At 41.6% G+C, this 27,951-nt stretch overlaps 1 protein-coding gene and 1 long non-coding RNA gene across 6 annotated transcripts; both read left to right on the top strand.

The window, feature by feature from the left end:
- The first annotated feature begins 250 nt into the window (after positions 1 to 250).
- LOC106578667 (poly(U)-binding-splicing factor PUF60) lies at positions 251 to 26,690 on the top strand. 5 transcript variants are annotated; one of them, XM_014157734.2, is made up of 12 exons: positions 287 to 354; positions 8,602 to 8,687; positions 8,987 to 9,082; positions 9,213 to 9,302; positions 9,899 to 9,949; positions 13,891 to 14,052; positions 14,204 to 14,296; positions 15,810 to 16,023; positions 16,121 to 16,353; positions 20,793 to 20,940; positions 24,302 to 24,561; positions 26,000 to 26,690. In XM_014157734.2, exons 3-12 carry the CDS (start codon positions 9,002 to 9,004, stop codon positions 26,297 to 26,299), a joined length of 1,632 nt encoding a protein of 543 aa, XP_014013209.1. In that variant the 5' UTR covers positions 287 to 354; positions 8,602 to 8,687; positions 8,987 to 9,001; the 3' UTR covers positions 26,300 to 26,690. The 5 variants fall into 5 exon arrangements, with proteins under 5 accessions (XP_014013208.1, XP_014013211.1, XP_014013212.1 ...); XM_014157733.2 differs by lacking the exon at positions 8,602 to 8,687 and having other exon boundaries at positions 251 to 354; XM_014157736.2 differs by lacking the exon at positions 8,602 to 8,687 and having other exon boundaries at positions 251 to 354; positions 16,121 to 16,311.
- Positions 9,309 to 9,862, top strand: LOC123728995 (uncharacterized). The gene is made up of 2 exons (XR_006760703.1): positions 9,309 to 9,491; positions 9,617 to 9,862. It is a non-coding gene; the product is annotated as an uncharacterized lncRNA (long non-coding RNA).
- Positions 26,691 to 27,951: the final 1,261 nt, after the last annotated feature.

The following is a 27,951-nucleotide window of genomic DNA, read 5'->3' on the forward strand; positions in this document are numbered from 1 at the left end:
GACGATACATATATGATAAACAGAGAGTAGCAGCAGCGTAAGAGAGGGGTTGGGGGGGAGGCACACAATGCAGATAGTCCGGGTTTAGTTCAACGGTCTTACCCCATCAGAAGCCAAAACTTTAATTCTGAGGGATGGTCAGTCCTTTCATCCATCTCTCTGTCTATGCATTTGAGTGGTTACATTTCTCCAGCCCCATCCCTCAGTGCCTGAACACTGACCTGAAATCAAGCTCTCGCGATGTTCTTTCACCGGTCTCGAGTTTAGTGTTTGTCCTGCAAGTCTCGCGGTACTCGCAAACTGGTGGAGGGCCTATTCAAGTAGGTGTGCTACATGGCGGTGACCGAGATTGCGGTAAATAACTTGCTAAATAAGTTAAATATGAACTTAGTTATTGTTGTCCCAGTCCTGTTTCTCAAATAGTTGTGAACCTACATATCTTGTAGGAATGATTGGTTTATTCCCGTGAACCACGTTTAATTCACAAAACCTGAATTTAGGCATGCGGCCTTTATCAACTACTAGCAAGCTAAGTTAGCTAACTACTGCGACAATTGGATCTAGACTAATGCTTTCTAGCTAAAAAAAAATAAAGCAATTGCTAGCTCACTGGTAAAGATGCTAGTATGTTAGACTGCCTTGTTGGAATTACAATGCATGATTGAAAATAGTGATACGCTAGGTAGCTATGTTAAAGAAGATGCAACGACCAAGTTAATCAGCTACGTTAGCTCGCCTCAACTATTCTAACGTTACTTACGATTGAGCTCCACTCAAGTGTAGCAACTTAGCTAGTCATTTAGCTAACTAGCAAGCGTCTTACATGCTTCGCATTATCTAGTAACTAGGGGTGTAACGGTTCACCAAACCCACGGTTGGGTACGTACTATTGCGTTTTTGTTATCACGTTTCGGTACAGCGGGAAAATTAAATGCCATTCACAATGTTCCTGCCATTGTCTGTTGTGACAGGGTTGTTATGTGGGCCTCAGGTTTTCCACTCTGATGCTGCGTTTGTAACTATGTGGGAATTTAACGTTTCCAGTTGTGAAGTCATAAATACCAGTTGGATGCATTCATGTGATTTGAACTCGAGAATTGTCCATTGGCAAATGGTCAACAAGCTGCGTCAACCATAAACTACAAGTACAACTTTAATGATTGTAAACCAATTATAGAGTTAAAAAACCACATTAATAAATTGCTTTTAATTACAGAAAATGCTGTTAGAGGTATTTCGTTAATAGGTGACAGAGGTCACTATGTGGGAGGTGGGTGCTCAGGATGATAGACAAGTTTCCCAGTAGGAATTAGTTGGAGGTCCATTCAAGTGGATTTTTCCCAATTTTATGTGGTAAATTCCCACTTCCATCTTCGAGAACGCACCATGACACTGCTCCCTTCAGTGCCAGATGCGTGGCCGTAGCAAGGTACATCTCCCACTCCAGGGTAATGTGATGAGAAAGGGGCTATCACTGTTAAGTATGCGGCAGGGCTTGATATTAACTTTTTTGCCATTTGTTCTCGGGACAAGTAAGACAGATTTTTTTTACTTGTCCGAAAGCTTAAGCCACTTGTTCCAACAACAACAAAAAGTCCATAACACCATCAACCAAAAGGGTGACTGAAAATGAGTGAAGTGCAAAGGAGGGGTCTGAAATCATTTTCGGGGCTTTTCCATACATAGATGATGTTATCGCCCCCAAGCGGCCATGTAATGGCCCGCTACGCATTTGGCTAGTGTGCTACGACGAGGGACGAGAGGCATCATGATATTGGCAAAATATATTTGGTGGAGCCAAAATTTTCCAAATAGCCTATTCCACTCTAGTGGAGCTGTAGCACGAAAGAGAGGCCTAGGCTCCTGTACATATCTGGCTCTGTGTAACGAGGCGAGTGACACCGTCACAGAGCCTTCCTGGCGTATTTTGATGGGTTGAAAATCATAATGAGCTGCAGAGCGACTGCTGTCCTCAGAACTGGATAATTATAAACTATTTGCAATTTTTCATCATCCTCCTCTCTTATTCGTCTAGGCTACTATATGCGTTGTAGGTAGGTTGCACATTCCTAGAATAATATGGAACTAGGCCTAGGCCAACTACACAGTTCATTCATAAGCTTTCCTCAGCTGTAGCCTAAGTTCTTTTGACTCATTATATTTTTCAATCTTGGTATTTTGCTCAATTTCACTTCTTGTGGGTTAAAATATTTGTAATTCAAAATAAATCTGTGAATGAGAATAGCATAGACTCCAACTTTGATAATTATTCCCATTTAAAAGCTGCAACTTTAGGAACAACACTTTATTAGAATAGTTTGGAAAGCCTCCCAAGTGGTGCAGCGGTCTAAAGCACTGCAGTGCTTGAGACGTTACTGGAGACCCGGGTTCGATCCCGGGCTGTGTCAACCAGTCGTGACCGGGAGTCCCATAGGGCAGCACACAATTGGCCCAGTGTCGCCCGTGTTAGAGAAGGGTTTGGCTGATGGGGCTTTTTGCCTTTGCTCATTGCCCTCTGGAGACTCCTTGTGGCGGGCCGGGTGCCTGCAGGCCGACATTGATTGTCAGTTGAATGGTGTTTCCTCCAACACATTGCTGCTGGCTTCCCGGTTAAGCAGGCGGGTGTTAAGAAGCGTGGTTTGGCGGGTCATGTTTTGGATGACTTGACCTTCGCCGCATGCAGCCTTACAATGTATTAAAAATCAAAACATATAGCCCAACGTTTGTAGAACAACTAAAGTTACATTTAATAACTCTAAATTAAGAATTTTGGTGGACCTATTTCTTTGTTAACCGCTCAACACAGAATAGATGCATGTGCGCACTCCCTCAAATCGTTGGGAGAAAATATCCTTTCTATTTTATTCAGCTTAGTTCAATTAGATTCTTTATACTATAAAATAATGCCATGGAATTATAACCAAATCTTGTCTGCTAAATGAATTAGTGTAGCCCACAGCCATAAGGTATTAACTAGATCAGGACCTAACATAAGGACAACTCAGAGTATGCTATTCTGTTTTTCTGAAATAGACTACATTTTCTTCATATCATTTTTCTTTAGAACTGTCTAAAATAATAATGGATTTATTGTGAAGGTGTAGGCTATATTACATGGATTTAAAATGTAGATGTTCCAAATGTCTGCATCAGTGGCTTGTAGGTGTGGAAGCCAGGAGATGCTAAATGTGTTAATTAACGGTCAATTACCGTGAGACCAACCGTTATTTGCTTGACAATCACGGCTGACAAAATCACAGCCCTAACTGTGGGGGTCGTAGAGCACCATCGTGTTCGTGAGAGTCTCATCTTTCCATAGTCATAATAGTTTGTAGGCCAAACCGTTCGGACACTACAGACGATTTTGTGAGAAGACCGATTTACTTAGAATGTCAACCATTCCCTGCTGTGCGCTGCCTGAACCAATTGTGATCGGAGTAATTGTTTTTACTTTTTATTAATGGACAACTGAAATATTTTGTGGTTGTCTGTCTTTTTTTTTTATTACTTACCCCGGACAAGCCTTAACGTCGAGCCTTAAGCGCAACACGGTGCATTGGAAAGTGTATTGAAAGCTTTGGCTTGCTTATATTGGACAGGTGCTACCTGTTTGCTGAAATGGGTGCAAGTGGGAAGTACGTAATGTGGCTCGAGCACTTTCACGATAGGGTTTCCGTTAGCCAATAATACCCGCTAAAAACAATTGCCACCGGCCTGGGAAAAGAAAATATCCCATTGCAAAATACTTTTTAGCCTATTAAATTGATGGAAATACATTTGACTGGTCATGCTTATCAGTGTATGAGTTAATTTGCATAATTGAGTGGAATTCAATTAGCGCTTGTGTGCAGTATATTCGTTATGTATGTTATTTATCAAGTGTACAGCATACAGAGCAGAAAATCTGTCAGACAGCCGTGAGCGTGGCTACTACAGCATCTCAAACAGCAAATTCATAGTTGACAGAAGGCAGGCTTCATCAGCTCGTCACACCACTTTGCAATGAGCTGGAAACATATAGTTAATTGTTTTGAAACCTGAGCGTTTTACTACATATTATGAGGCATGTCTTACCTTGCTTCAAAGTAGCCTAGCCAAATTCATTCTTTCATTGTCCAGTAGCCAAAGGCATCATATTAGCATCCCATGCTAGTTGTTGCATATTAGATCTCTCTTTCTAAATTTCTAACAGATATTTCATCTGTCACATGAAACCGCTCACATGTGTGGTGCGCTTCTGACAAGTGTTATCCCGCTAATTGCATTGTGGAACAAACATTCGCACGAAGCCTACTGTGTATTGCTGCGCTTATAATGTGAAGAAATAATAGTTTATCAACATTTTAGGCTAAATATTCTCATTTGTTGCATCAGACTCATTGCTTTTTTAACCTGTTAGGGCTAGGGGGCAGTATTGACACGGCTGGATAAAAAACGTACCCGATTTAATCTGGTTACTACTCCTGCCCAGTAACTAGAATATGCATATAATTATTGGCTTTGGATAGAAAACACCCTAAAGTTTCTAAAACTGTTTGAATGGTGTCTGTGAGTATAACAGAACTCATATGGCAGGCCAAAACCTGAGAAGATTCCATGCAGGAAGTGGCCTGTCTGACAATTTCTTCCCCTTCTTGATTATCTCTATCCATTGCAAAGGATCTCTGCTGTTACGTGACACTTCCTACGGCTCCCATGGGCTCTCAGAAGGCGGCAAAAAGCTGAAACGTGGCTTTGCAGGCTCTGGCTGAAAAAAAGTAGCACGTTTGGGTAGTGGCTGGTTACGGTACTGTGAGACTCAGGCGCGTGCCCGCGTCGACCGAATGCTTTGTTTTCTTTCCTCTGTTTACCTAAACGCAGATTCCCGGTCGGAATATTATCGCTTTTTTACGAGAAAAATGGCATAAAAATGGATTTTAAACAGCGGTTGACATGCTTCGAAGTACGGTAATGGAATATTTAGAATTTTTTTGTCGCGTATTGCGCCATGCTCGTGACCCTTATTTACACTTCGGATAGTGTCTTGAACTCACGAACAAAACGGCGCTATTTGGATATAACGATGGATTATTTTGGACCAAACCAACATTTGTTATTGAAGTAGCAGTCCTGGGAGTGCATTCTGACGAAGAACACCAAAGGTAATCAAACTTTTGTAATAGTAAATCGGAGTTTGGTCAGGGCTAAACTTGGTGGGTGTCTAAATGGCTAGCCGTGATGGCTGGGCTATCTACTCAGAATATTGCAAAATGTGCTTTCACCGAAAAGCTATTTTAAAATTGGACACCTCGATTGCACAAAGGAGTTCTGTATCTATAATTCTTAAAATAATTGTTATGTTTTTTGTGAACGTTTATCGTGAGTAATTTAGTAAATTCACCGGAGGTTTGCGGGGGTATGCTAGTTCTGAACGTCACATGCTAATGTAAAAAGCTGGTTTTTGATATAAATATGAACTTGATTGAACAAAACATGCATGTATTGTATAACATAATGTCCTAGGTGTGTCATCAGATGAAGATCATCAAAGGTTAGTGCTGCATTTAGCTGTCTTCTGTGTTTTTGTGACATTATATGCTAGCTTGAAAAATGGGTGTCTGATTATTTCTGGCTGGGTACTCTGCTGACATAATCTAATGTTTTGCTTTCGTTGTAAAGCCTTTTTGAAATCGGACAGTGTGGTTAGATTAACGAGAGTCTTGTCTTTAAAATGGTGTAAAATAGTCATATGTTTGAGAAATTGAAGTAATAGCATTTCTAAGGTATTTGAAAATCGCGCCACGGGATTACACTGGCTGTTGCGTAGGTGGGACGATTTCGTCCCGCCTAGCCCAGAGAGGTTAAAGTTTTGCTTTATGTAGCCTAGGCCTATGAATTTGGGATCTAGTGTCCCTCAACTGTCCCAGTCGGTTTGGAATAGGCTATTTCTTTCTCGACAAGCTGTAGATAAGTAAGGAAACTTCTCTACTATGGGGGATAGTAGATTGACACAGGCTAGTGATTTTGCTGTTCGTTACTCGTCTTGTTGGCTGAGAAAAAGTACACGTGGACAGTTATTTTAACATCTTCAAAGTGCGCAACATAATTAGGTAAGAAGGACCGCACATCATTGCATCCTCGACTTGCATGTTCTGTTATTATGTTACCATAATCTAAATGTGATTTCTGTCATTTTAAGCACCGTGGGTGGACGCCCTAATCAGGCTACGCACCCAATGCATATGGGTTCTGGTCAATTTCTCAAATGTCTGATAAATTCAATGTCACATTTTCCGAACCGAAACATTGTTTAACTTCTATGGGCTAAGTGGGATGTTAGCGTCCCACTCTATTCAACAGCCACTGGAATCGCGTGACGCGAAATACAAATACCTAAAAAATGCTATAACTTCAATTTCTCAAACATATGACTATTTTACACCATTTGAAAGATAAGACTCGTTAATCCAACCACGTTGTCCGATTTCAAAAAGGCTTTACAGCGAAAGCAAAACTAAATTATGTCAGGAGAGTACCCAGCCAAAAATAATCACAGCCATTTTCAAAGCAAGCATATATGTCACAAAAACCAAAACCACAGCTAAATGCTGCACTAACCTTTGATGATCTTCATCAGATGACACTCCTAGGACATTATGTTATACAATACATGCATGTTTTGTTCAATCAAGTTCATATTTATATCAAAAACCAGCTTTTTACATTAGCATGTGATGTTCAGAACTAGCATACCCACTGAAAACTTCCGGTGAATTTACTAAATTACTCATGATAAACGTTGACAAAATACATAACAATTATTTTAAGAATTATAGATAAAGAACTCCTTTATGCAAACGCTGTCAGATTTTAAAATAGCTTTTCGGCGAAAGCACATTTTTCAATATTCTGAGTACATAGCTCGGCCATCACGGCTAGCTAATTTGACACCCACCAAGTTTGGGGCAAAAATTGGATTACCTTTGCTGTTCTTCGTCAGAATGCACTCCCAGGACTTCTTCTTCAACAACAAATGTTGTTTTGGTTCCAAATAATCCATAGTTATATCCAAATACCTCCGTTTTGTTCGTGCGTTCAGGTCACTATCCGAATGCGCGAGCGCATTTCGTGACAAAAAAATTCAAAATATTCCATTATCGTACTTAGAAGCATGTCAAACGCTGTTTAAAATAAATTTTTATGCAATTTTTCTCGTAAAATAGCGATAATATTCCAACCGGACAACGTTGTATTCATTCAGAGTGAAATAAAAAAATGATGAAGTCTCGTGAACGCGCATCTCCAGACTCACTGTCCCCAGGCAGGCCACTTACAAACTCTGCTGCTGTACTTTGCCCAGAGACAGGAGACCCGTCATTCCGCTTTCTGAACGCTTTAGAGAGCCAATGGAAGCCTTAGAAAGTGTCACGTAACAGCACAGATGCTGTAATTTCGATAGAGATGCAACAGAAGGACTACAAATTGTCAGACAGGCCACTTCCTGCATGGAATCTTCTCAGGTTTTTGCCTGCCATATGAGTTCTGTTATACTCACAGACACCATTCAAACCGTTTTAGAAACTTTGGAGTGTTTTCTATCCAAATCTACTAATTATATGCATATTCTCGCTTCTGGGCAAGAGTAGTAACCAGTTTAAATCGGGTACGTTTTTTATCCGGCCGTGAAAATACTGCCCCCTATCCCCAACAGGTTAACATGGTGCTGAAACCCCCTATTCTCAATCATGGAGAATGGGCGCATATCCGCGGCTATAAACTAAAAACTATAAACGTAGCTTACTTATCGGTCGTGCAATTTATTTGGGAGGTGTGCTTGGGTTGCATGAAGGTCTGCTTGGATGCAGAGGGGAGGGGATGTTGTGGTGTTTCTTTGCGTTTCTTTCTTGTACCGGTATACTGGGATGATATCAGCTGCATAGGCTATTCTCATTGAGTGTGGCGACATACTGTTCAAGTTTTATCCATAACTTTCCTTCCATCGGTGTTGTAATCTACTGGGAAGCCAACATTTAACCAAACTGGAGATTTAAACGATGATGGAGGATCCTCCAATTCTGGTTTATCGACCCCACCACTCGCCATCGTACAGAACTAGTTCCCAGCTGCGCCTCACAAAAGGACAATTTGAAATGCGGCAATTAAGATTTGAATTGTAATTACAACGTGCGTGTAGGGCATAGGCTGTAGTTGTTTTAACAGAATAGCCTGAAATGTTTTTTTTTAGCTCAGATTTACTCAAGGCGTATTTTTTTTTGTGTGTGTGTGTGTGTGTGTGTGTGTGTGTGTGTGTGTGTGTGTGTGTGTGTGTGTGTGTGTGTGTGTGTGTGTGTGTGTGTGTGTGTGTGTGTGTGTGTGTGTGTGTTTATTTGGGTTCACAGTGCGGAAAGAACCGAGTTACCTGAAAGGTTCAGTACGAGTACATGTACCGTTACACCCCTACTAGTAACTAACTAGCTACATAGCTATCTAGTTTGCAAGTTAGCTAGCTAAGTTTGTATAAAATTAGCTAGCTTAGTTAATACTTGGTGCAAATAAAGGATACCAAGTTTACCGCCTTGCAGCTGCTATCATGTTAGTCTGAAGGCATTTTCTCTCTCTCAGACTTTTTTGAATTGTTAAGGCTTCCCATTCACTCTTCCCCCCTGGGTTATCCTGCCTCTGAGGTCCCAGCGTTTAGCAGGTTGTAGGTAAGGAGCTTTTCTCTACGCACGCTTGTCTTGAGCGTCCCAATCACTGATGACTGGTCTTTGATATTGAGATTACCTGACACCCCCCCCCCCCCCCCCCAGTACGACATATGCACTGTGATGATTCCCAATCTATACCTAAATGATCCTTATTATGATCATAGTAGAAGAGAGAGATGTAGCCTACCAAATGTGCAGTGCACAGCAAGTGTCATTCATTTCTCCAATAAATAAGTGTTCATGTCTCCTGAGGATCCTCACATGCATATTAATGTATTTTCACTGCTGTGGTTCTTCAGGGAGGGACGGCTCTGATGATGGAGAATGGACAGGGCACAGGCGCGAAGCTTGGCCTGCCGCTTCTCACCCCGGAGCAGCAGGAGGCACTACAAAGGGTGAGCCTACTACATGTACATTACTAAATACAGGTGTATACGTAATGTCTCTACATTAGTCAGTTTGCCTGCAGTTGCATTATTCTCTCGCGTTTCCTTTATTCTCTCACGCTGAATGACTTTTCTTCAGGCAAAGAAGTATGCCATGGAGCAGAGCATCAAGAGTGCCTTAGTGAAGCAGACCATTGCTCATCAACAACAACAGCTTACCAACTTACAGGTGAGACGTGCAGAATTCTATACTCTTACAACTGCAACTTAACTCTACATGTCGTTGACCATATGTTCTTATCTCTTAACGCCAACCACAGGCACTCAATTATAGGCTCATATCTAAGAGTAACTTGGACCATTAGCAAGATTGTCACATAGTAATTCGATATGACTATCTGCCCTGGGAGCTTTGTAGGTATGAAACATTACTTTATTGTTTAGTAGCACAAAACATAGCAGCACAGCATATAAAGTATATTTGTCTGCTTACGATGATAGGATGGGTATATTTGTCCTCTTGTTTCTGCCTCTTTTTTTCAGCTGGAGAAGATCAGCAGGAAGACTTTGTTAAACATGTTGAATGCTTTGCACTTGTTTTCACATAGGGGTTTTGATTGTGGGGTGATGTTGTGAAATGGTTTTGGGGAAGATTTGAAGTGGGTGGCAGAGGGAAAGTCAAATCAGTCCTGAAAGCTTTTTATGGGGAGTGTGTAATGTCTCTAAAAGCTGATGTATAGCAAAGGAACAACATTTGAAAAAGCAAAGCTTAAAGATATATCTAACCTACTTTTCAGTACCTTTTTCATCTTTACTGTCTTTCAGATGGCAGCAGTGACAATGGGCTTTGGAGATCCTCTCTCACCTTTACAATCGGTCAATAGATTATTACACTTTTTTCTCTGTGCGCATTCATGATAAAAAGGACTGTTACCCTTTTTTGATCGGCCACTCTGGGCTCCATCCTAGCCATTGCAGCTGACCAAATAACTAATATTTCAAAAGAAGACATGTTTATAAATATTATAATTATGAGGGACAAGTTCTTATACAATGTGCTGCGTCTTCTTAATTCAGTCTGGTTAAAGCTGCAAAACCTTTTTGGGCGACACATTCATATATGTATATGTATGTGAGTTATACATCTGTCATTCTCATTGAAAGCAAGTCTAAGAAGCGGTAGATCTGTTCTCTATGTGCACTATTTCTATGCTTCCCGTTCTTAAGTTTAGTTTTAGCATCTTTTACTTTCGGTTTTGTACACCAGCTTCAAACAGCTGAAAATATAATATTTTTGGTTGTTGAAAATATAACGGTTTAATGGTACAACGGTTCTCTACTCTTTACATTGCTTGTTTTGTCTCACAAACTGAAATTAGGCAAACCTTTTAAATTTTTGCAACCAGGAAATGGCAGATGGAGTTCTGCATTTTACACCTTTAATGAAGTCTTGTGTCTGTATGCCCACTGCACCATTTCAGAAGTGCCCTGAAGTACTTCCACTAGTGGCAACAGCTGTTAGTCAATGTTTTTTAAACTGAAAGAGATTCATAATGGAAATTTGGGATTTGTTTGAATTTATACACACTGCATGGTGAAAAGTATGAGGACACCCCTTCAAATTAGTGGGTTTGGCTATTTCAGCCACACCCGTTGCTGACAGGTGTATAAAACCGAGCTCACAGCCATGCAATCTCCATATACAAACATTGGCAGTAGAATGGCCCATACTGAAGAGCTCAGTGACTTTCAATGTGGCACCGTCATAGGATGCCACCTTTACAACAAGTCAGTTCGACAAATTTCTGCCTTCCTAGAGTTGCCCCGGTCAACTGTAAGCGCTGTTATTGTGAAATGGAAACGTCTAGGAGCAACAACAGCTCAGCCGCGAAGTGGTAGGCCACACAAGCTCAGAAAACGGGACCGCTGAGTGCTGAAGCGAGTAAAAATGTCTGTCCTCAGTTGCAACACTCACTACTGAGTTCCAAACTGCATCTGGAAGCAACATCCGCACAAGAACTGTTTGTCGGGAGTGACATTGAAATGGGTTTCCATGGCCGAGCAGCCACACACAAGCCTAAGATCACCATGCGCAATGCCAAGCGTCGGCTGGAGTGGTGTAAAGCTCGCCGTCATTGGACTCTGGAGCCGTGGAAACGCGTTCTCTGGAGTGATGAATCGTGTTTCACCATCTGGCAGTCCTATGGACAAATTTGGGTTTGGCGGATGCCAAGGGAACATCTGCCCGAATGAATAGTGCCAATTGTAAAGTTTGGTGAAGGAGGAATAACGGTCTGGGGCTGTTTTTTATGGTTCGGGCTAGGCCCCTTAAATCCAGTGAATGGAAATATTAACGCTACAGTATACATTGACATTCTACACGATTCTGTGCTTCCAACTTTGTGGCAACATTTTGGGGAAGGCCCTTTCGTGTTCGAGGTCCATACAGAAATGGTTTGTCGAGATCTGTGTGGAAGAACTTGACTGGCCTGCACAGAGCCCTGACCTCAACCGCATCAAACACCTTTGGGACGAATTGGAATGCGAGCCTGGCCTAATCACCCAACATCAGTGCTCGACCTCACCAATGCTCTAGTGGCTGAATGAAGCAAGTCCCTGCAGCAATGTTCTAACGTCTAGTGGAAAGTCTTCCCAGAAGAGTGGAGGCTGTTATAGCAACAAAGGGGGGGACCAACTCCATATTAATGCCCATGATTTTGGAATGAGATGTTTGACAAGCAGGTGTCCACATACTTTTGGCAATGTAGTGTATTTGTGCACAATACAAACCTTTTATTAGGGGATTTTTAGCAGAACATTTATTATGGCTTTTTGCTCTATAGCCTGAAATCGCAATGCAAATGTGGTTGAGAATATCAATGCAGGGAAGTTCATGTCTTCTTTATAAATATGATGTTACTTTGCATTGATTGACGCTGAGAAAGCCTGCTTTGGTGTGGGGCGAAAGAGGGTTAGTAGTCTCTTTCAATAACTAAAATGAGACCTTCTCAAACCGGAATCCCTTTTTGGCAATCTCAAATTTTATGTTGTAAAATAGGAAATCACTTTTCTCTTATGCAATAGATGAGTCTGTTACTAGTTCGCCTAGTTCGCCTGTGGGTGATAACGCAGCTATGCTTGAGTAAAAGGAACCAGTAAACTGCTTTCAGTGGTTACCCATCCCTCCCTCCCCTTAGAGACGTAAGTGTGAAATGCTTTCCTCAGGCTTTTTATCTTTGTATGGATGCTTCTCAACTGATATACAGTGTTGTGAAAAAGTATTTTCCCCCTTTCTAATTTTCTCTACTTTAGCATATTTTTGAAACTGAATGTTATCAGATCTTCAACTAAAACCTAATATTAGATAAAGGGAACCTGAGTGAACAAATGACATATTTCATAAACAAAGTTAAGTATTTGTAGACTCAGGTTCCCTTTATCTAATATTAGGATTTGGTTGAAGATCTGATAACAGTTCAGTATCAAAAATAGGCAAAAAGAAAGAAAATCAGAAAGGGGGCAAGTACTTTTTCACAACACTGTAGGTGTTGATTTAGTTTGTTGTCCATGTTGAAATGTCATCTCATATACACTCCTGGACTACAGGTCAGTTTCAAGGGCTAAATATTAGCGAGGGGCATGCATCTCCATCACCTCTTGTGCTTTCACCCATATAAATACAGTAATGATACAGATTTCTTAAAGTTATGTAGCTGTATAAGTGTCTGCATTTACAAAATTGTTGATATATTCTTGTATACTGAACAAAAATATAAACGCAACATGTAAAGTGTTGGTCCCATGTTTCATGAGCTAAAATAAAAGATCCCAGAAATGTTCCATATGCACAAAAAGCTTATTTCTTTCAAATGTTGTTTATATCCATGTTAGTGAGCATTTCTTCTTTGCTAAAATAATCCATCCACCTGACAGGTGTGGCATATCAAGAAGCTTATTTAAAAAGCATGATCATTACACAGGTGCACCTTGTGCTGGACACAAAAGGTAATTCTAAAATGTGCCGTTTTGTCACACAACACAATGCCACAGATGTCTCAAGTTTTGAGGGAGTGCGCAATTGGCATGCTGACTGCAGGAATGTCCACCAGAGCTGTTGCCAGACAATTGAATGTTAATTTCTCTACCAGAAGCTGCCTTCAACGTCGTTTTAGAGCATTTGGCAGTACGCCCAACCAGCCTCATAACCGCAGACCACGTGTAACCACGCCAGCCCAGGACCCCCACATCCGGCTTCTTCACCTTGTCTGAGAGCAGCCACCTGGACAGCTGATGAAACAGGAGTATTTCTGGAAAAACTCATTCTGATTGGGTGGGCCTGGCTCCCTGGTGGTTGGGCCTGGCTTCCAAGTGGGTGTGCCTATGCCATTCCAGGCCCACCCAAGGCTGTGCCCCTGCCCAGTCATGTGAAATCCATAGATTAGGGCCTAATGAATTTATTCAAATTGACTGATATCCTTATATGAACTGTAACTCTGTAAAATTGTTGAAATTGTTGCATGTTGCGTTTTATATGTTTGTTCAGTATAGATAGCAATAGTCACAAATCCATTTTTCAGGACTCTTTATTTTGCATATGCCCAGATTGCATCCATCCCTGACATTGGCCTGTATGTCTATTGTTGGGAAAAGCAAACACAATAGAGAATTAAAAATATTCCCAGTGATTTACCTCAATGTAAAAAAAGACATTTTAAAAAAATCACAGTTTACCCATACACATCTAGATTTGATTTTGTGTGTTCTTTCTTTCTTTGGCCCCCTAAGCATCATGGTGTGTTTTTCTCCGTGGTTACCAGGTGGCGGCTCAGCGGCAGCGCGCTCTAGCCATCATGTGCCGGGTGTATGTGGGCTCCATATACTATGAGCTCGGGGAGGACACCATCAGACAGGCTTTTGCCCCCTTCGGCCCCATCAAGAGCATTGACATGTCATGGGACTCAGTTACAATGAAGCACAAGGTCAGTTTATAGAGCATGCTCAAACTACATCGCCACACAGAATTGCAATAGGATTAGAATTAGATCTGCATTAATCATATGATTCCCAACTGGAGAATTTGTCATGCTCGTGTTTGTAACTTGTCTCATGGGTCTATGTCTGTGCGTGCAGGGCTTTGCCTTTGTGGAGTATGAGATCCCGGAGGCTGCACAGCTGGCTCTGGAGCAGATGAACTCGGTTATGCTCGGGGGCAGGAACATCAAGGTGAGTGGCCTGGAGAGGCAGCCCCTCCTGCCCAGTGGAAGTGGACCTCTCAGAACCCCCTCTCTATACCCCTGGAAAGAGCAGTGCTCCTGCTATCATCTTTTTAACTTTTTAATCTTTTCTATCGAGGATGCATGGAGACAGTTCGGACATCCCCTTTTCTCATTTCGCTCCTTGTGTGTAACTGAACTATTTCTGGGTGAATCACTAATTGGTAGTATCTCTAATTCTGTGTATTTAAAGCCACTCATTTCTTTTTCTTTCTTTGCTTGTATGTATGTCCATTCATTTAAAGGTGTGTGTGTGGTTGCATGTGTGTGCGCACGTGTTTGTGTGTGCGCGGGTGTGTGTTTTTGTGAATGTATGCGCTGTCTTCTGCTCCATGATGTCATCACATTGTTTTAGTGACCAGTTCCTCTAGGATACCCGGGCAGCGTGTGATGATGCGTTGCTCTGTGTCCGAGATGTGCTGATGATGGGCTGCGCCTGGTTGGTGTTGCTTGGCCGCCCCACCTGGAGCACAGATCATATACAACATAGCCGCTCAAAGAGACGCTCCAAACACTAACCTATAGATGACAGTTGTTAGAGGACATACCTCTGAGACATGTCGGTCCTTGACAGTGTATTGCCAGCCACAGGTCTTGTTAATTTATAGCTATTTCCACTAGTTGATCCTCAGCTGCAGCTCCGGCTTAAGGCAATCTGAACAAGCCTTTCTTTTAGTGTTGGTCAAACATGCCTGAGTAAGTGAACAAGTCATAGTAGCAGCTTTACAGAATTATTATCTACATGATTTTCAGATAGGCTATACTTTTCTTTTAGTTTCATGATTTCTATAGTACATTTCAGTTGACAATTTTGAAGTGATTAAGTTGTTGGTATGTTATAGTCTATAAAGAGTGAGAGTTAAAGAAAATAGTGTGTCGATAGAAGACATTGTCTCTAGACTATAGTGCAGGTTGTCACATTTCATATCACTCGTATTACCTTAGCCCTGGTGGACAGATGCAGTTTAGCAAGGCTAGTGTAAACTTGGCTAAGAATATATTAGGTGGCAATTACAAAGAGAAAGCGTCTCCTTTAGATCTCTAATAGAGCATTTCCATTCAGGATTTACCCCAAATGCTCAGATTTTTCTGTTTACGTCTACGTGGGCTGGCACCCATGTCTTACCGGGCCATGGCTCCGGCGGGCCTGCTCTCACTTGGGGCATAACAATGGCTAACTGTGAATTTTAGCAACTTCTCACAAAGCAACCGTTTATGCAGGGGTTGTTAATTCTGCTCTTCACATGCTTCACTGTCAGCCCTAGCTATGGAACACAGATTCCCTAGTATAACATAAGTGAGTATACACTCGTGTAACACTGGTGTTACAGTTTGAAAAGAAGCGTAATTGCATTGCCCTGAGTTGAAGGCGTTAAGTGGTTTTGGAGCTCGAGGTGTTGCGTTGCTTGGTCAGTGGCTGTGACACCCCACTCATTGGCCCTGTGCTGGTATCTGTGCTGTAGGTGGGGCGGCCAGGTAACATTGGTCAGGCGCAACCCATCATCGACCAGCTGGCAGAGGAGGCACGAGCCTACAACCGGATCTACGTTGCCTCCGTCCACCCCGACCTCTCAGACGAGGACATCAAGAGCGTCTTTGAGGCCTTCGGGAGGATCAAGTCCTGCACGTTAGCCAGGGACCCCACCACGGGAAGACACAAGAGCTTTGGCTTCGTCGGTGAGCAGAGAGGCCCCTGGCGGGTGGCGGCCCTCAGGATGTGCTGTTGCTGTGTGTTTGTCCTCCTCCTAACTCCCCCCCTCTCTCTCCCTGGCAGAGTATGACAAGCCCCAGTCGTCCCTGGATGCAGTGTCCTCCATGAACCTGTTTGACCTGGGGGGCCAGTACCTGCGGGTGGGCAAGGCTGTGACCCCTCCCATGCCCATGTTGACCCCCACCCAGCCTGGTGGCCTGCCCCCCGCTGCAGCCGTGGCTGCTGCAGCAGCCACCGCTAAGATAACGGCCCAGGCAAGTATGATTCCCTTCCAAAGGGATCTATTGGCCTTCCAGGTAAATATACTTCTGATGCACAGTACCAGTCAAAAGTTTGACAAACCTACTCATTCAAGGGTTTTTCTTTATTTTTACTATTTTCTACATTGTAGGATAATAGTGAAGACATCAGAACTATGAAATAACACATATGGAATCATGTAGTAACCAAAAAATATTTTATATTCTTCAAAGTAGCCACCCTTTGCCTTGATGACAGCCTTGCAAACTCTTGGCATGCTCTCAACCAGCTTCACTTGAAATGCTTTTCCAACAGTCTTGAAGGAGTTCACACATATGCTGAACAGTTGTTGGTGTGTTTGGTCATTGTCCTGTTGAAAAACAAATGATAGTCCCACTAAGCGCAAACCAGATGGGATGGCCTATCGCTGCAGAATGCTGTGGTAGCCATGCTGGTTAAGTGTGCCTTGAATTCTAAATAAATAATCTACACTGTCACCAGCAAAGCACGCTCACACCATCCACCACCTCCTCCATGCTTGACAGTGGAAACCACACGTGGAGATCATCCGTTCACCTACTCTGCGTCTCACAGACATGGAGGTCTCAAATCTCGACTTACAGATTTCCACCAGTCTAATGTCATTGCTCGTGTTTCTTGGCCAGTTTCATCATAGCGCTTGATAGTTTTTGCGACTGCACTTGAAGAAACATTCAACGTTTTTGAAGTTTTCCGGATTGACTGACCTTCATGTCTTAAAGTAATGATGGACTGTCGTTTCTCTTTGCTTATTTGAGCTGTTCTTGCCATAATATGGACTTGTTTTTTTACCAAATAGGGATATATTCTGTATACCACCCCTACCTTGTCACAACCCAACTGATTGGCTCAAACGCATTAATAAGGAAAGAAATTCCACCAATTAACTTTTAACAAGGCATAACTGTTAATTGAAATGCATTCCAGGTGACTACCTCATGAAGCTGATTGAGAGAATGCCAAGTGTGTTTAAAGCTATCATCAAGGCAAAGGGTGGCTACTTTGAAGAATCTCAAATATAAAATATATTTTGATTTGTTTAACACTTTTTTGGTTACTAAATGATTCCATGTGTGTTATTGCATAGTTTTGATGTCTTCACTAGTATTCTACAATGTAGAAAATAGTAAAAATAAAGAAAAACCCTTGAATGAGTAAGTGTGTCCAAACTTTTGACTGGTACTGTAGGTAGCTAGGTGTAACCATAATTCAAAATGTCCTCAGTAAAGTTTTAATATACTAAAGATAAATGTAATTTGTATATAAAGCTTACTTTTCTGATTTTCTCTGTGCTTTAAGTAACATACTCTGAGTGTACAAAATATTAAGAATGCTTTTCCCATGACATGGACTGACCAGGTGAATCCAGGTGGAAGCTATGATCTTTTATTGCTGATGAGACAGGATAAAGAAGGCTTTTTAAGCCTTGAGACAATTGAGACATGGATTGTGTATGTGCTGTTCAGTGGGTGAATGGACAAAATATTTAAGTGCCTTTGAACGGGGCATGATAGTTTTATATTTTTTATTTTATTTCATCAAAATATAGTACGTGCCAAGCGCACCTGTTTGTGTCAAGAGCTGCAATGCTGCTGGGTTTTTCTTGCGCAACAGTTTCCTGTGTGTATCAAGAATGGTCCAGCCAACTTGACACAATTGTAGGAACCATTGTAGTCAACATGGACCAGCATCCATGTGGAACGCTTTTGACACCTTGTAGAGTCCATTTTCTGAGGGCAAAATGGGGTGGTGCAACTCAATGTAGGAAGGTGTTCTTAATGTTTTGTACAGTGTTTGTTTTGATGTACCCTGTAGTTCTAGAATTTGATATAATATTTGATGAATTGATAATGCAGGGCAATATAAAGTATTCTACTGCTGTGTATTTGCTAACAAAATGTGCTGTGCCATATCTGCTTGTGTTGTGATGTGAGCTCAACCTACAGTTGCAAAAGTATTAGGAATGTAACAATTCACCAATTTGCATCGGTCTCTGATTCTGATGTTTAATTAAGATACAAATGCATCGGTCCGCAGACACCAAACGATCCAAACATAACATGCATCAGTCAGAAAATCTAATCAAACATTACGAATCGTCGGTTTGCGGTGACATTTCTTTTCTAACCAAAATCCAAATGAGACAAAATGTTCAGCTGCCCCTTTAAGGGTGGGAGGTTACCATGGTAACAGGCCACTCCAGTTTTGTCAGATGTGTCTGAGATTTGAGATCTGACTAGGTGGTCTCTTTGCTATTAGTTGAAGCAACAGACTCAAACTAATGTTGAAAACAACCGAGCTTGTGAACAAAATGTAAATAGCCAAGAAACACGCGCACAAAGTCTCACTTTGTAGACTTTGGAGTAAATTAGACCAACTTTTATGCCTGTGCGCAGCACCTCCAGAAACAATTCTATCAGGCAGAGGATTTAGCAGCTATGAAACAAAACAACAGAAATACTTTTGAAAACTACTACTGCAGCATTTTTCTGCTATAAATCGCAACTCGCACATGTGCTCATATAGACTTTTGACTATTTTTAATTTGCAAACGTAATGCTCGCCCTGCCAATTGACCACCCGCCAATGTGGCTGGTGAAATAAACATTCTTACCCGCCATACCTAAAGCTACCCACAGGTGGCGGTTGTTCATTTTATGCCCTGGTGCCAGTGACCGATTTCGAGGGGAACAATGAAAGAAAGCAGTGGAACTGGCTTCGTGGTCCAGAGTTGAGTTTGAGGACTATAGACACACACACACACACCAGGGTTTCTGTTAGGAAAATGTTGCGCTGGACATTTGACGGGAAGCATTTTAATTTATCGGAGATTTGAGAAATGTACAAGACCCATATGCATTGAGTGCATAACCTGATTAGGGCGTCCACCCACGGTGCTCAGAATAACAGAAATCACATTTAGATTAAGGTAATTCATAATAACAGAACATGCAATTTGAGGATGCAACGATATTATGCGGTGATTCTTACCAAATTCTGATGTCCACTTTCAAGATGTTAGAATAACTGTCCACATTTATTTCTTGAAATTTAGAAAGAGAGGAGATCCAATATGCAACAACTAATTTTGGTTTCTTATATGACCTAAGGTTGTGCCTTTGGCTACTGGACAATTAAAGAAAGTTGATATAAAATAAATGGTCTGAATTTGGCTAGGCTACTTTGAAGCAAGGTAAGACATGCCTCATAATATGTAGTAAAACGCTCAGGTTTCAAAACAATTAATTATATGTTTCCAGCTCATTGCAAAGTGGTGTGACGAGCTGATGAAGCCTGCCTTCTGTCAACTATGAATTTGCTGTTTGAGATGCTGTAGTAGCCACGCTCACGGCTGTCTGACAGATTTTCTGCTCTGTATGCTGTACACTTGATAAATAACATGCATAACGAATATACTGTACACACTTGCTAATTATGCAAATTAACCTATACACTGATAAGCATGACCAGTCAAATGTATTTCCATCAATTAATAGGCTAAAAAGCATTATTTCGCAATTAGATTTTTTTCTTCTCCCAGTGCCAATTACCGGTACATTTTTTTACTTTTTATTATCGGCCAAAAGCTGGCTATTACCAGCTAACGGAAACACTGACAAACACACACAGACAATGAATGAATGTGTTTATTGGGGCTGGGCGATACCAGTATCACAGTGGGGTTTTTTCCATGGCAAAAATGTAAACACAAAACAGACCAAATTCTTTGGTCCTTTAAAAACCTGCAGTATGTAAAGTATTGTGTGCTTTTGCTCAACAACATAATGATCTTTGTTTCTAACACTAGGGTTTTCCTTAAGAAGTTAAATCCACTTTGTGTTTTGTTTCCTTGCCCGGATACTAACGAGTATAGCGATACTGGTATCGTCCCGGCCCTAGTGTTTATGCAACAAATGTTAGTGCATCGAAACAAATCGATTCGTTCTCTAAACGAACTGAATTGTACTGAATAATTTCAAACGAAAACATATCGGAGCCCATGTATCTAGATACGTATTGAAAGGTAAAGATCTCTAAAAAGTATATCCTGTGACTGGCCCTTGCTTTTGTCATTTAAAGTACTAGGATAATAATGGGATGCTAAAGTTCCTCCTGTAAACTAATTGGGCGTGTAGGCTAATTACACTCTGGAGTCTCACTGCTCAAGCATGCACTCCCACTGCTATATCTGGCAGTGGCACTGACATTAGTCATAGTTATGTTTAGTAATAAATAGTAGTCTTGGAAGTTTAGTGGTTGTTTATATTATAACATATTAACAACTTTTGCTAGTAGAATATTGTATATTGACCTGCCACTTAAAAAAAAAAGTTTAATCGGTGCTGAGCTTTGAGGACAGGTGAGATGCAGAGTAGAACACTATACATGCTGTATGAAGTCTGACTGTGCCACCTCACTGTGTTTTCCTGCTAATGCGTCCCGCCCCTCTCTCAAGGAGGCTGTGACCGGGGCGTCAATCTTGGGGGCGATGGCCGGGGCAAACCAGATGGGCCAAATGGGTCCAATGAGCCAAATGGGTTCGATGGGACAAATGGGCATCCCTCAGGCAGTCATGGCTGCCCAGGCCCCCGGAATGATCACAGGTGTGTATTGAGATGTGTGAGTACAAAGGGTGTTGTCCACTGACTTACACACTCACTTAGGTCTGTTTGAATGTTTAAGAGCAGTGGTTCCCAAACTTTTCATAGTCCCATAGCCCTTCAAACATCCAACCTCCAGCTGCCTACCTCCTCTAGCACCAGGGTCAGCGCACTCTCAAATGTTTTTTTTTTCTTCCATCATTGTAAGCCTGCCACACACACACACACACTATACGATTAATTTATTAAACATAGGAATGAGTGTGAATTTTTGTCACAACCCGGCTCGTGCGAAGTAACAAAGAGCTCTTATAGGACCAGGGCACAAATAATAATATCATAATAATCAATAATTTTGCTCTTTTATTTAGCCATCTTAGATATAAAACCTTATTTCTTGATCGAAAATTGTGAATAACTCACCACAGGTTAATGAGAAGTGTGTGCTTGAAAGGATGCCATAACTCTGCAATGTTGGGTTGTATTGGAGAGAGTCCCAGTCTTAAATCATTTTCCACACACAGTCTGTGCCTGTATCTAGTTTTCATGCTAGTGAGGGCCGAGAATCCACTCTCACATAGGTACGTGGTTGCAAAGGGCAACAGTGTCTTAACAGCGCGAATTGCCAAGGCAGGATACTCTGAGCGCAGCCCAATCCAGAAATCTGGCTGTGGCTTCTGATTAAATTACATTTTCACAAAACCGCTTATTGCAATTTCGATGAGGCTCTCTTGTTCAGATATGGGTAAGTGGACTGGAGGCAGGGCATGAACGGGATAACGAATCCAGTTGTTTGTGTCATCCGTTTCGGGAACGTACCAGCATAATTGCTCACCCAACTCACTCAGGTACTTTGCTATATCACATTTGACATGGTCCGTAAGCTTGAATTCATTTGCACACAAAAAAATCATACAATGATGGAAAGACCTGTGTGTTGTCCTTGTTAATGCAGACAGAGAAGAGCTCCAACTTATTAATCATAGCCTCAATTTTGTCCCTCTCATTGAATATAGTTGCGGAGAGTCCCTGTAATCCTAGATTCAGATCATTCAGGCAAGAAAAAACATCAACCAGATAGGCCAGTTGTATGAGAAACTACAAGCAGTCAGACAAGTGAAAATGATGGTCAGAAAGAAAACTTTAAGCTCAGAACTCAATAAAAAAAAAAAAGTGTCAATACTTTGCTCCTTGATAACCAGCACATGTTGTTATGTTGTAAAAGCTTTACACGGTCACTGCCCATATCATTGCATATTGCAAAAAATACACGAGAGTTCAGGGGCCTTGCTTTAACAAAGTTAACCATTTTCACTGTAGTGTCCAAAACGTCTTTCAAGCTGTCAGGCATTCTCTTAGCAGCAACAGCCTCTCGGTGGATGGTGCAGTGTACCCAAGTGGCGTCAGGAGCAACTGCTTGTACGCTCTTTACCACTCCACTATGTCTCCCTGTCATGGCTTTTGTGTCATCAGTACAGATACCAACACATCTTGACCACCAAAGTTCATTTGATGTCACAAAGCTGTCCAGTACTTTAAAAATATCCTCTCCTGTTGTCCTGGTTTGCAGAAGAGGATGTTCTTCCTTAATTGACCCCCCAATAAACGTAATGAACATATACCAGGAGCTGTGCCAGGCCCGCCACGTTCATGCAACAGTTTCATTTATTTTATAATGAAGTCGGATCTCAGAATCACTTGTGTGATTAATAAAAATTCTATCTAAATGAAAATTATTCAAATCTAAAATAACTTCTATTGCCATTGGCAACAATGTAAAAACAGTCTACATAAAGCCAACAAATAAAACGTTGCAGCCTGCAGGTAGAAAATATGATAAAAATAGGTCACATTGGCTACACATGGCTTGTCTGCAATAAACTTGAAACATTGTGTTAACTATCGACTTGGTCCAGCCTGAAGCTTGCACTAACAAACTTGGATCATTACATAAAATATTTTGGACCCTCAGTTTCCAGTGAGCTCCAGACGGACACAGCTGTAGGATATTTGCGCAAGGGATAAGAAATAATCAGGTAGACCTATTTTATGACGTTTCCACCGGATCAGAGTATTACTTTTTTTCCCCCCCTTTCAAACTGAGTGGTTATCGAAAGGGGGAGAGCTGGAAAGATTTTTCTAATGGGCTACATTGAGGAACTATTGTCATTCTCAATGGATGTAAAAACAGACTTAGTTTATTTTCTGTTTTAGGTGATGAAAATATCACTTTGAGAAGCTCATCAGCTCATTAGTGGTGGTGAGTTAAGACAATCAGAAATACTATCAGATCCCCAAATGGGCACATTTATAAGCCTACATTTGCACGCAGGCCAGGTAGCCTAGGCCAACTTCTATTCCATAATCAGGTGCGCGTCCTTAATCAACATTGACTGGAGCGCTCCAAACAAAAGACAATGACTATATTGGCAACTGGTAAATGGAATGAAATAAACCAAAACTTGTTTCTCACAAGTGTAGCATAGGTTGTGCACTCTGCAAACAACGTGTCCACTCCGACAATGACAACTATAAAAGACTAATATTAATATATTGAATGCATTAACAGAAATTATGGTAGCCAAACAAACATTGTAGATTACAAATGATGGGAAATAACAGTAAATATACTACTGGTGATACTGGTGTGCCGTCCCAACGGCCTCCATAATGGATTAGTCCACTGAGACAGGCGTCAATCAAGATGTGCCATAATTATTGAATTTTTAATTTTAACTGCTGAGGGAAAAAATATCGACCAACAGCTTATCGACAAAACAATCGACCAGACAACTAAAATGGGTCAGCCCTAACTCTAAGTATACAAAATATTAAGAACACCTGCTGTTTCCATGACATAGACTGACAAAGGTCAATCCAGGTGGAAGCTATGATCCCTTATTGAAGTCACTTGTTAAATCCACTTCAAATCAGTGTAGATGAAGGGGAGGAGACAGGTTAAAGAATGAATTTTAAGCCTTGAGACAATTGAGCCATCGATTATGCATGTATGGCTTTGGTAGTAGGTGCCAGGTACACCGGTTTGTGTCAAGAACTGCAATGCTGCTGGGCTTTTCACGCTCAACAGTTTCTTGTGTGTATCAAGAATGGTCCACCACCCAAAGGACATCCAGTCAACTAAGCACGACCGTGGAAAGCATTGGCGTCAACATGGGCCAGCATCCCTGTCGAATGCTTTCTACCCATTGTAAAGTCCATGCCCCAATGAATTGAGGCTGTTCTGAGGGTAAATGGGGGGAGTGGGGTGCAACTCCAGTATTAGGAATGTGTTCCAAATATTTGGTGTACTATGTGCATATTTGTATGGCTGACGCATGTAAATGTCCCTCTCATGTCCCTGAAGGTGTGACGCCAGTGCGTCCAAACCTGCCAGTGCTGCCCCAGGTGGGCCTGGTCAACCCTGTGCTGGCCTCGCCGCCTGTGATCACCAACCCAGCCCAACCCAACCCCTCTCTGCAAGAACTGCAGAAGAAGAAGCAGGAGGAAAAGGAGATGCTGCAGGACGGGACAGGCCAGGAGATGTTGAGCGACCAAGAACACATGAGTATCTCAGGCAGCAGCGCCAGACACATGGTCATGCAGAAACTGCTGAGGAAATCAGAAGTAAGACCAGACATGAAGATAAAGATATTTCAGGGATGCAAACTTGTCGCTTTTTATTTGATTTATTTTTATTTAACCTTTTATTTAACTAGGCAAGTCAGTTAAGAACAAATTCTTATTTACAGTGACGACCTACCTGGCTTAATTATTGGAGTGGGTCGCAGTGCAAGTGAAGTGGACAAATTGTGTCCATTCATTTCGCCTGTTACAACCAAAAGCACAGACCAGTCTGACTAGACTTTGCTGTCATGTAGCCATAGAGAAGTGCCATAAAGGAAAAACAGTGCACAGTGACAGCCATGCTTGCGCCTTTATATCTTTGAAAACCGTGTCTCTAGCCCAAACCATTCAAAAGTTATTATCGGAGCTACCTTTCCCCTTTCTACTGTGAATTTGCATGCATTTGATAGAATTTCATAAACCTGGTCACGGGCCGTTTTATGTTAATTGCAGGCCGCTTATTGTTGATTTGATAACAAACAACCTTGTTTATTCATGTTAGCTAGCTAACAACCTGGTAACTTGACCAATATGCTATGCACAAATTTGGATGACACAGGAAGAATGGAAAAGGGGTAGAGAGAGCCTACTCAAAGATGCGCTTCGAAGGTAGGATGCATATGCCTACTCAATGTAATTTTAAGCTATATCTTAATCAGAAATATTTTTGGTGCCTAACTTTTCTAAGTTTGGAGCAGCGTGTGTGGGAGGGAGAGCGTAATATACAGTCAGGGGCGCAACTTTCACTGGGGACGGGGGGTTCATGTCCCCCCCCCAGTTTTATCATTGGAATGTGATACTAAACGAGGCAACGGTGTTCTTTAGGACCATGCGGACGCCTCTGAGCGATCGGGTAGGCTGTTTGGAGTATTTATCCAAACAGCCTAAGTTATGTCCCCCCGACTTCTAAAACCAAAGTTGCGCCCCTGGTCTAAGGTGTAAAGTAGGCTAAATAGGGTTTCAAATAGTTTTTTCCACTTACTGCCACAATGACATGCAGATCAGTATGCATTTATATTTCTTACTACATTCCGCCTGCCCAATCACATGTAGGCTTTTGGATATGAGCAAATCATCCATTTTCTGCAGTAGCCTATTCTATTATACAGTGAACACTAAAGGTAAATTCAATGTGTTGTTTTGAGTAGAGGTGTAAATATCAGGGACAGGTTTTTGTGTAGCACATGCAGAACGTATAGAAAACGGTAACAGGACGCAAATAAATATTTTCTTGTACTTCACTGATTTTAAATGTGTTTCAGTGCTAAGAAAGGTAACCTTTTTGGGCCCTTACCAGTTTGCTTCTGTCATATTTGCCTTGTTTCGTGGCATAAATTTCACAAAAGGTGCAGTACCTTCACTGAAAAGTTGATCATTTTTTGATGTAATGCGATTTGGATTGGTATACATATTGACATGTTGTTGTGCTCGTCCCCAGTCTACGGTGATGGTGTTACGGAACATGGTGGGGCCAGAGGACATCGATGACGACCTGGAGGGTGAGGTAACTGAGGAGTGTGGCAAGTTTGGTGCCGTCAACCGAGTCATCATCTACCAGGAGAAGCAGGGCGAGGAGGAAGATGCCGAGATCATCGTCAAGATCTTTGTGGAGTTCTCAATGGCCTCTGAGATGAACAAGGCCATCCAGGCACTCAACGACCGCTGGTTCGGGGGTCGCAAGGTCATTGCGGAGGTCTACGACCAAGAGCGCTTCAACAGCAGCGACCTCTCCGCATAAACTGTCTGAAATGGTCGCCCAACATCCTTCCAATAACCGTTGCTCAAATTCACTTCAGCCACTCTCACTGCTGCTAGAGATTTGAGCCTATTTTTAACTTGTATTTTTTTTTTATTGATGTTAATATTATTAATGGTCTCTTTTGAGGGATTGGTTAAGAAAGGAATATTTGCGCCTCATGGATTTAGTCTTTTCACCTACTGTGAAGACTTGATTTCTTTTTGTGTTATTTGCAGCTTTTTTTGTAATCAAAGTGAGAAGTTATGATTAGGTTTTACCCCCCTTTTTAAGTTTGCCAATGTTTGCTCTTCTAACATTGTCAGGACTATTTAAACATTGTTTTAGAGCCATTGGTTCCAGTTTCCTCACACAAATAAATTCTTCAACTATGCAAATGTCTGTTGTGAATTTCTTATGGGTTTGGGATGGAAAAATACTTTCAAATACTAATATTCCACATTTGACATTACAATAGAACATTAAATCATATCAGTTGAAACTTCAATTAACAAACACTTACTGTACTGAACAAAAATATAAATGCAACATGCAGCAATTTCAAGGATTTAATGAGTTAAAGTTCATATCAGTCATTTGAAATGCATTAGGCTCTAATCTATGGATTTCACATGACTGGGAATACAGATATGCGTTTGTTGGTCACAGATAAAAAAGTAGGGGCATGGATCAGAAGTAGGGACGTGACCACCATTTGCCTCTTGCATAGAGTTGATCAGGCTGTTGATTGTGGCCTGTGGAATGTTTTCCCACTTTTCAATGGCTGTGTGAAATTTCTGGATATCGGTGGGAACTGGAACACGTCATACACGTTGATCCAGAGCATCCCACACATGCTCAATAGGTGACATGTCTGGTGAGTATGCAGGCCATGGAAAAACTGGGACATTTTCAGCTTCCAGGAATTGTGTACAGATATTTGCAACATGGGGCTGTGTATTATCATGCTGAAACGAGGTGATGGCGGCGGATGAATGGCACGACAATGGGCCTCAGGATCTCTTCACAGTATCTCTGTGCATTCAAATTGCCATTGATAAAATGCAATTGTGTTCGTTGTCCGCAGTGGGGATTTTAACATGTACATTTTGGTGGGGCAAAAACACAGTGGGATGCATGCCAGCAAAGCCACAATACATTAATTGCACTATAACAATGCCCATAAAGCTGTCCCAACAGCAGTCCCAACATCTTACCACTGCTTCACCTGGCTATCAGCGGAGCCTTGTCTGGCAGCGAAACAGTTCATTCAGGCATTTACAGCCTTTAAAAAAAAAACATGGCTGATATGGCTGACTTGCTTAAACAAATGTGGTTTCTACTGACAATTGAGATGTACAAACTATGGCATAAGGGGAGGACAAGCGGATATGAGGCAATCCATAATTTAGATTAAGACATTGATGAGCGTGCTAGGACGGACGTAGTCAATAAAACATGGGCCGTTCTTAGTGTTCTCCCTGTACACCAAGTCAGAACCGTAGGATAAAGAAGGGGGCATATAAGCAGACAATGAAAGCTTTTACCATATTCAATAACAATGGCATATTACATAATTTATGCAGCAGCATACAATACATTTTTGGACTCACTTTGTTGTGCTGTGCTCACTTAAACAGGAAGGTAGCGCTGTG

The sequence above is a fragment of the Salmo salar genome, chromosome ssa19 (assembly GCF_905237065.1).
Source record: "Salmo salar chromosome ssa19, Ssal_v3.1, whole genome shotgun sequence".
NCBI lineage: Eukaryota > Metazoa > Chordata > Actinopteri > Salmoniformes > Salmonidae > Salmo > Salmo salar.

Excerpts from the sequence above, each read along its gene's own strand:
- LOC106578667 (XM_014157733.2), top strand. The coding sequence starts at position 334 with ATGGCGGTGACCGAGATTGCG. Across the intron at positions 355-8,986 it reads TGGCGGTGACCGAGATTGCG|GGAGGGACGGCTCTGATGAT; the intron begins GTAAATAACTTG and ends GTGGTTCTTCAG. Across the intron at positions 20,941-24,301 it reads GGCCCCCGGAATGATCACAG|GTGTGACGCCAGTGCGTCCA; the intron begins GTGTGTATTGAG and ends ATGTCCCTGAAG.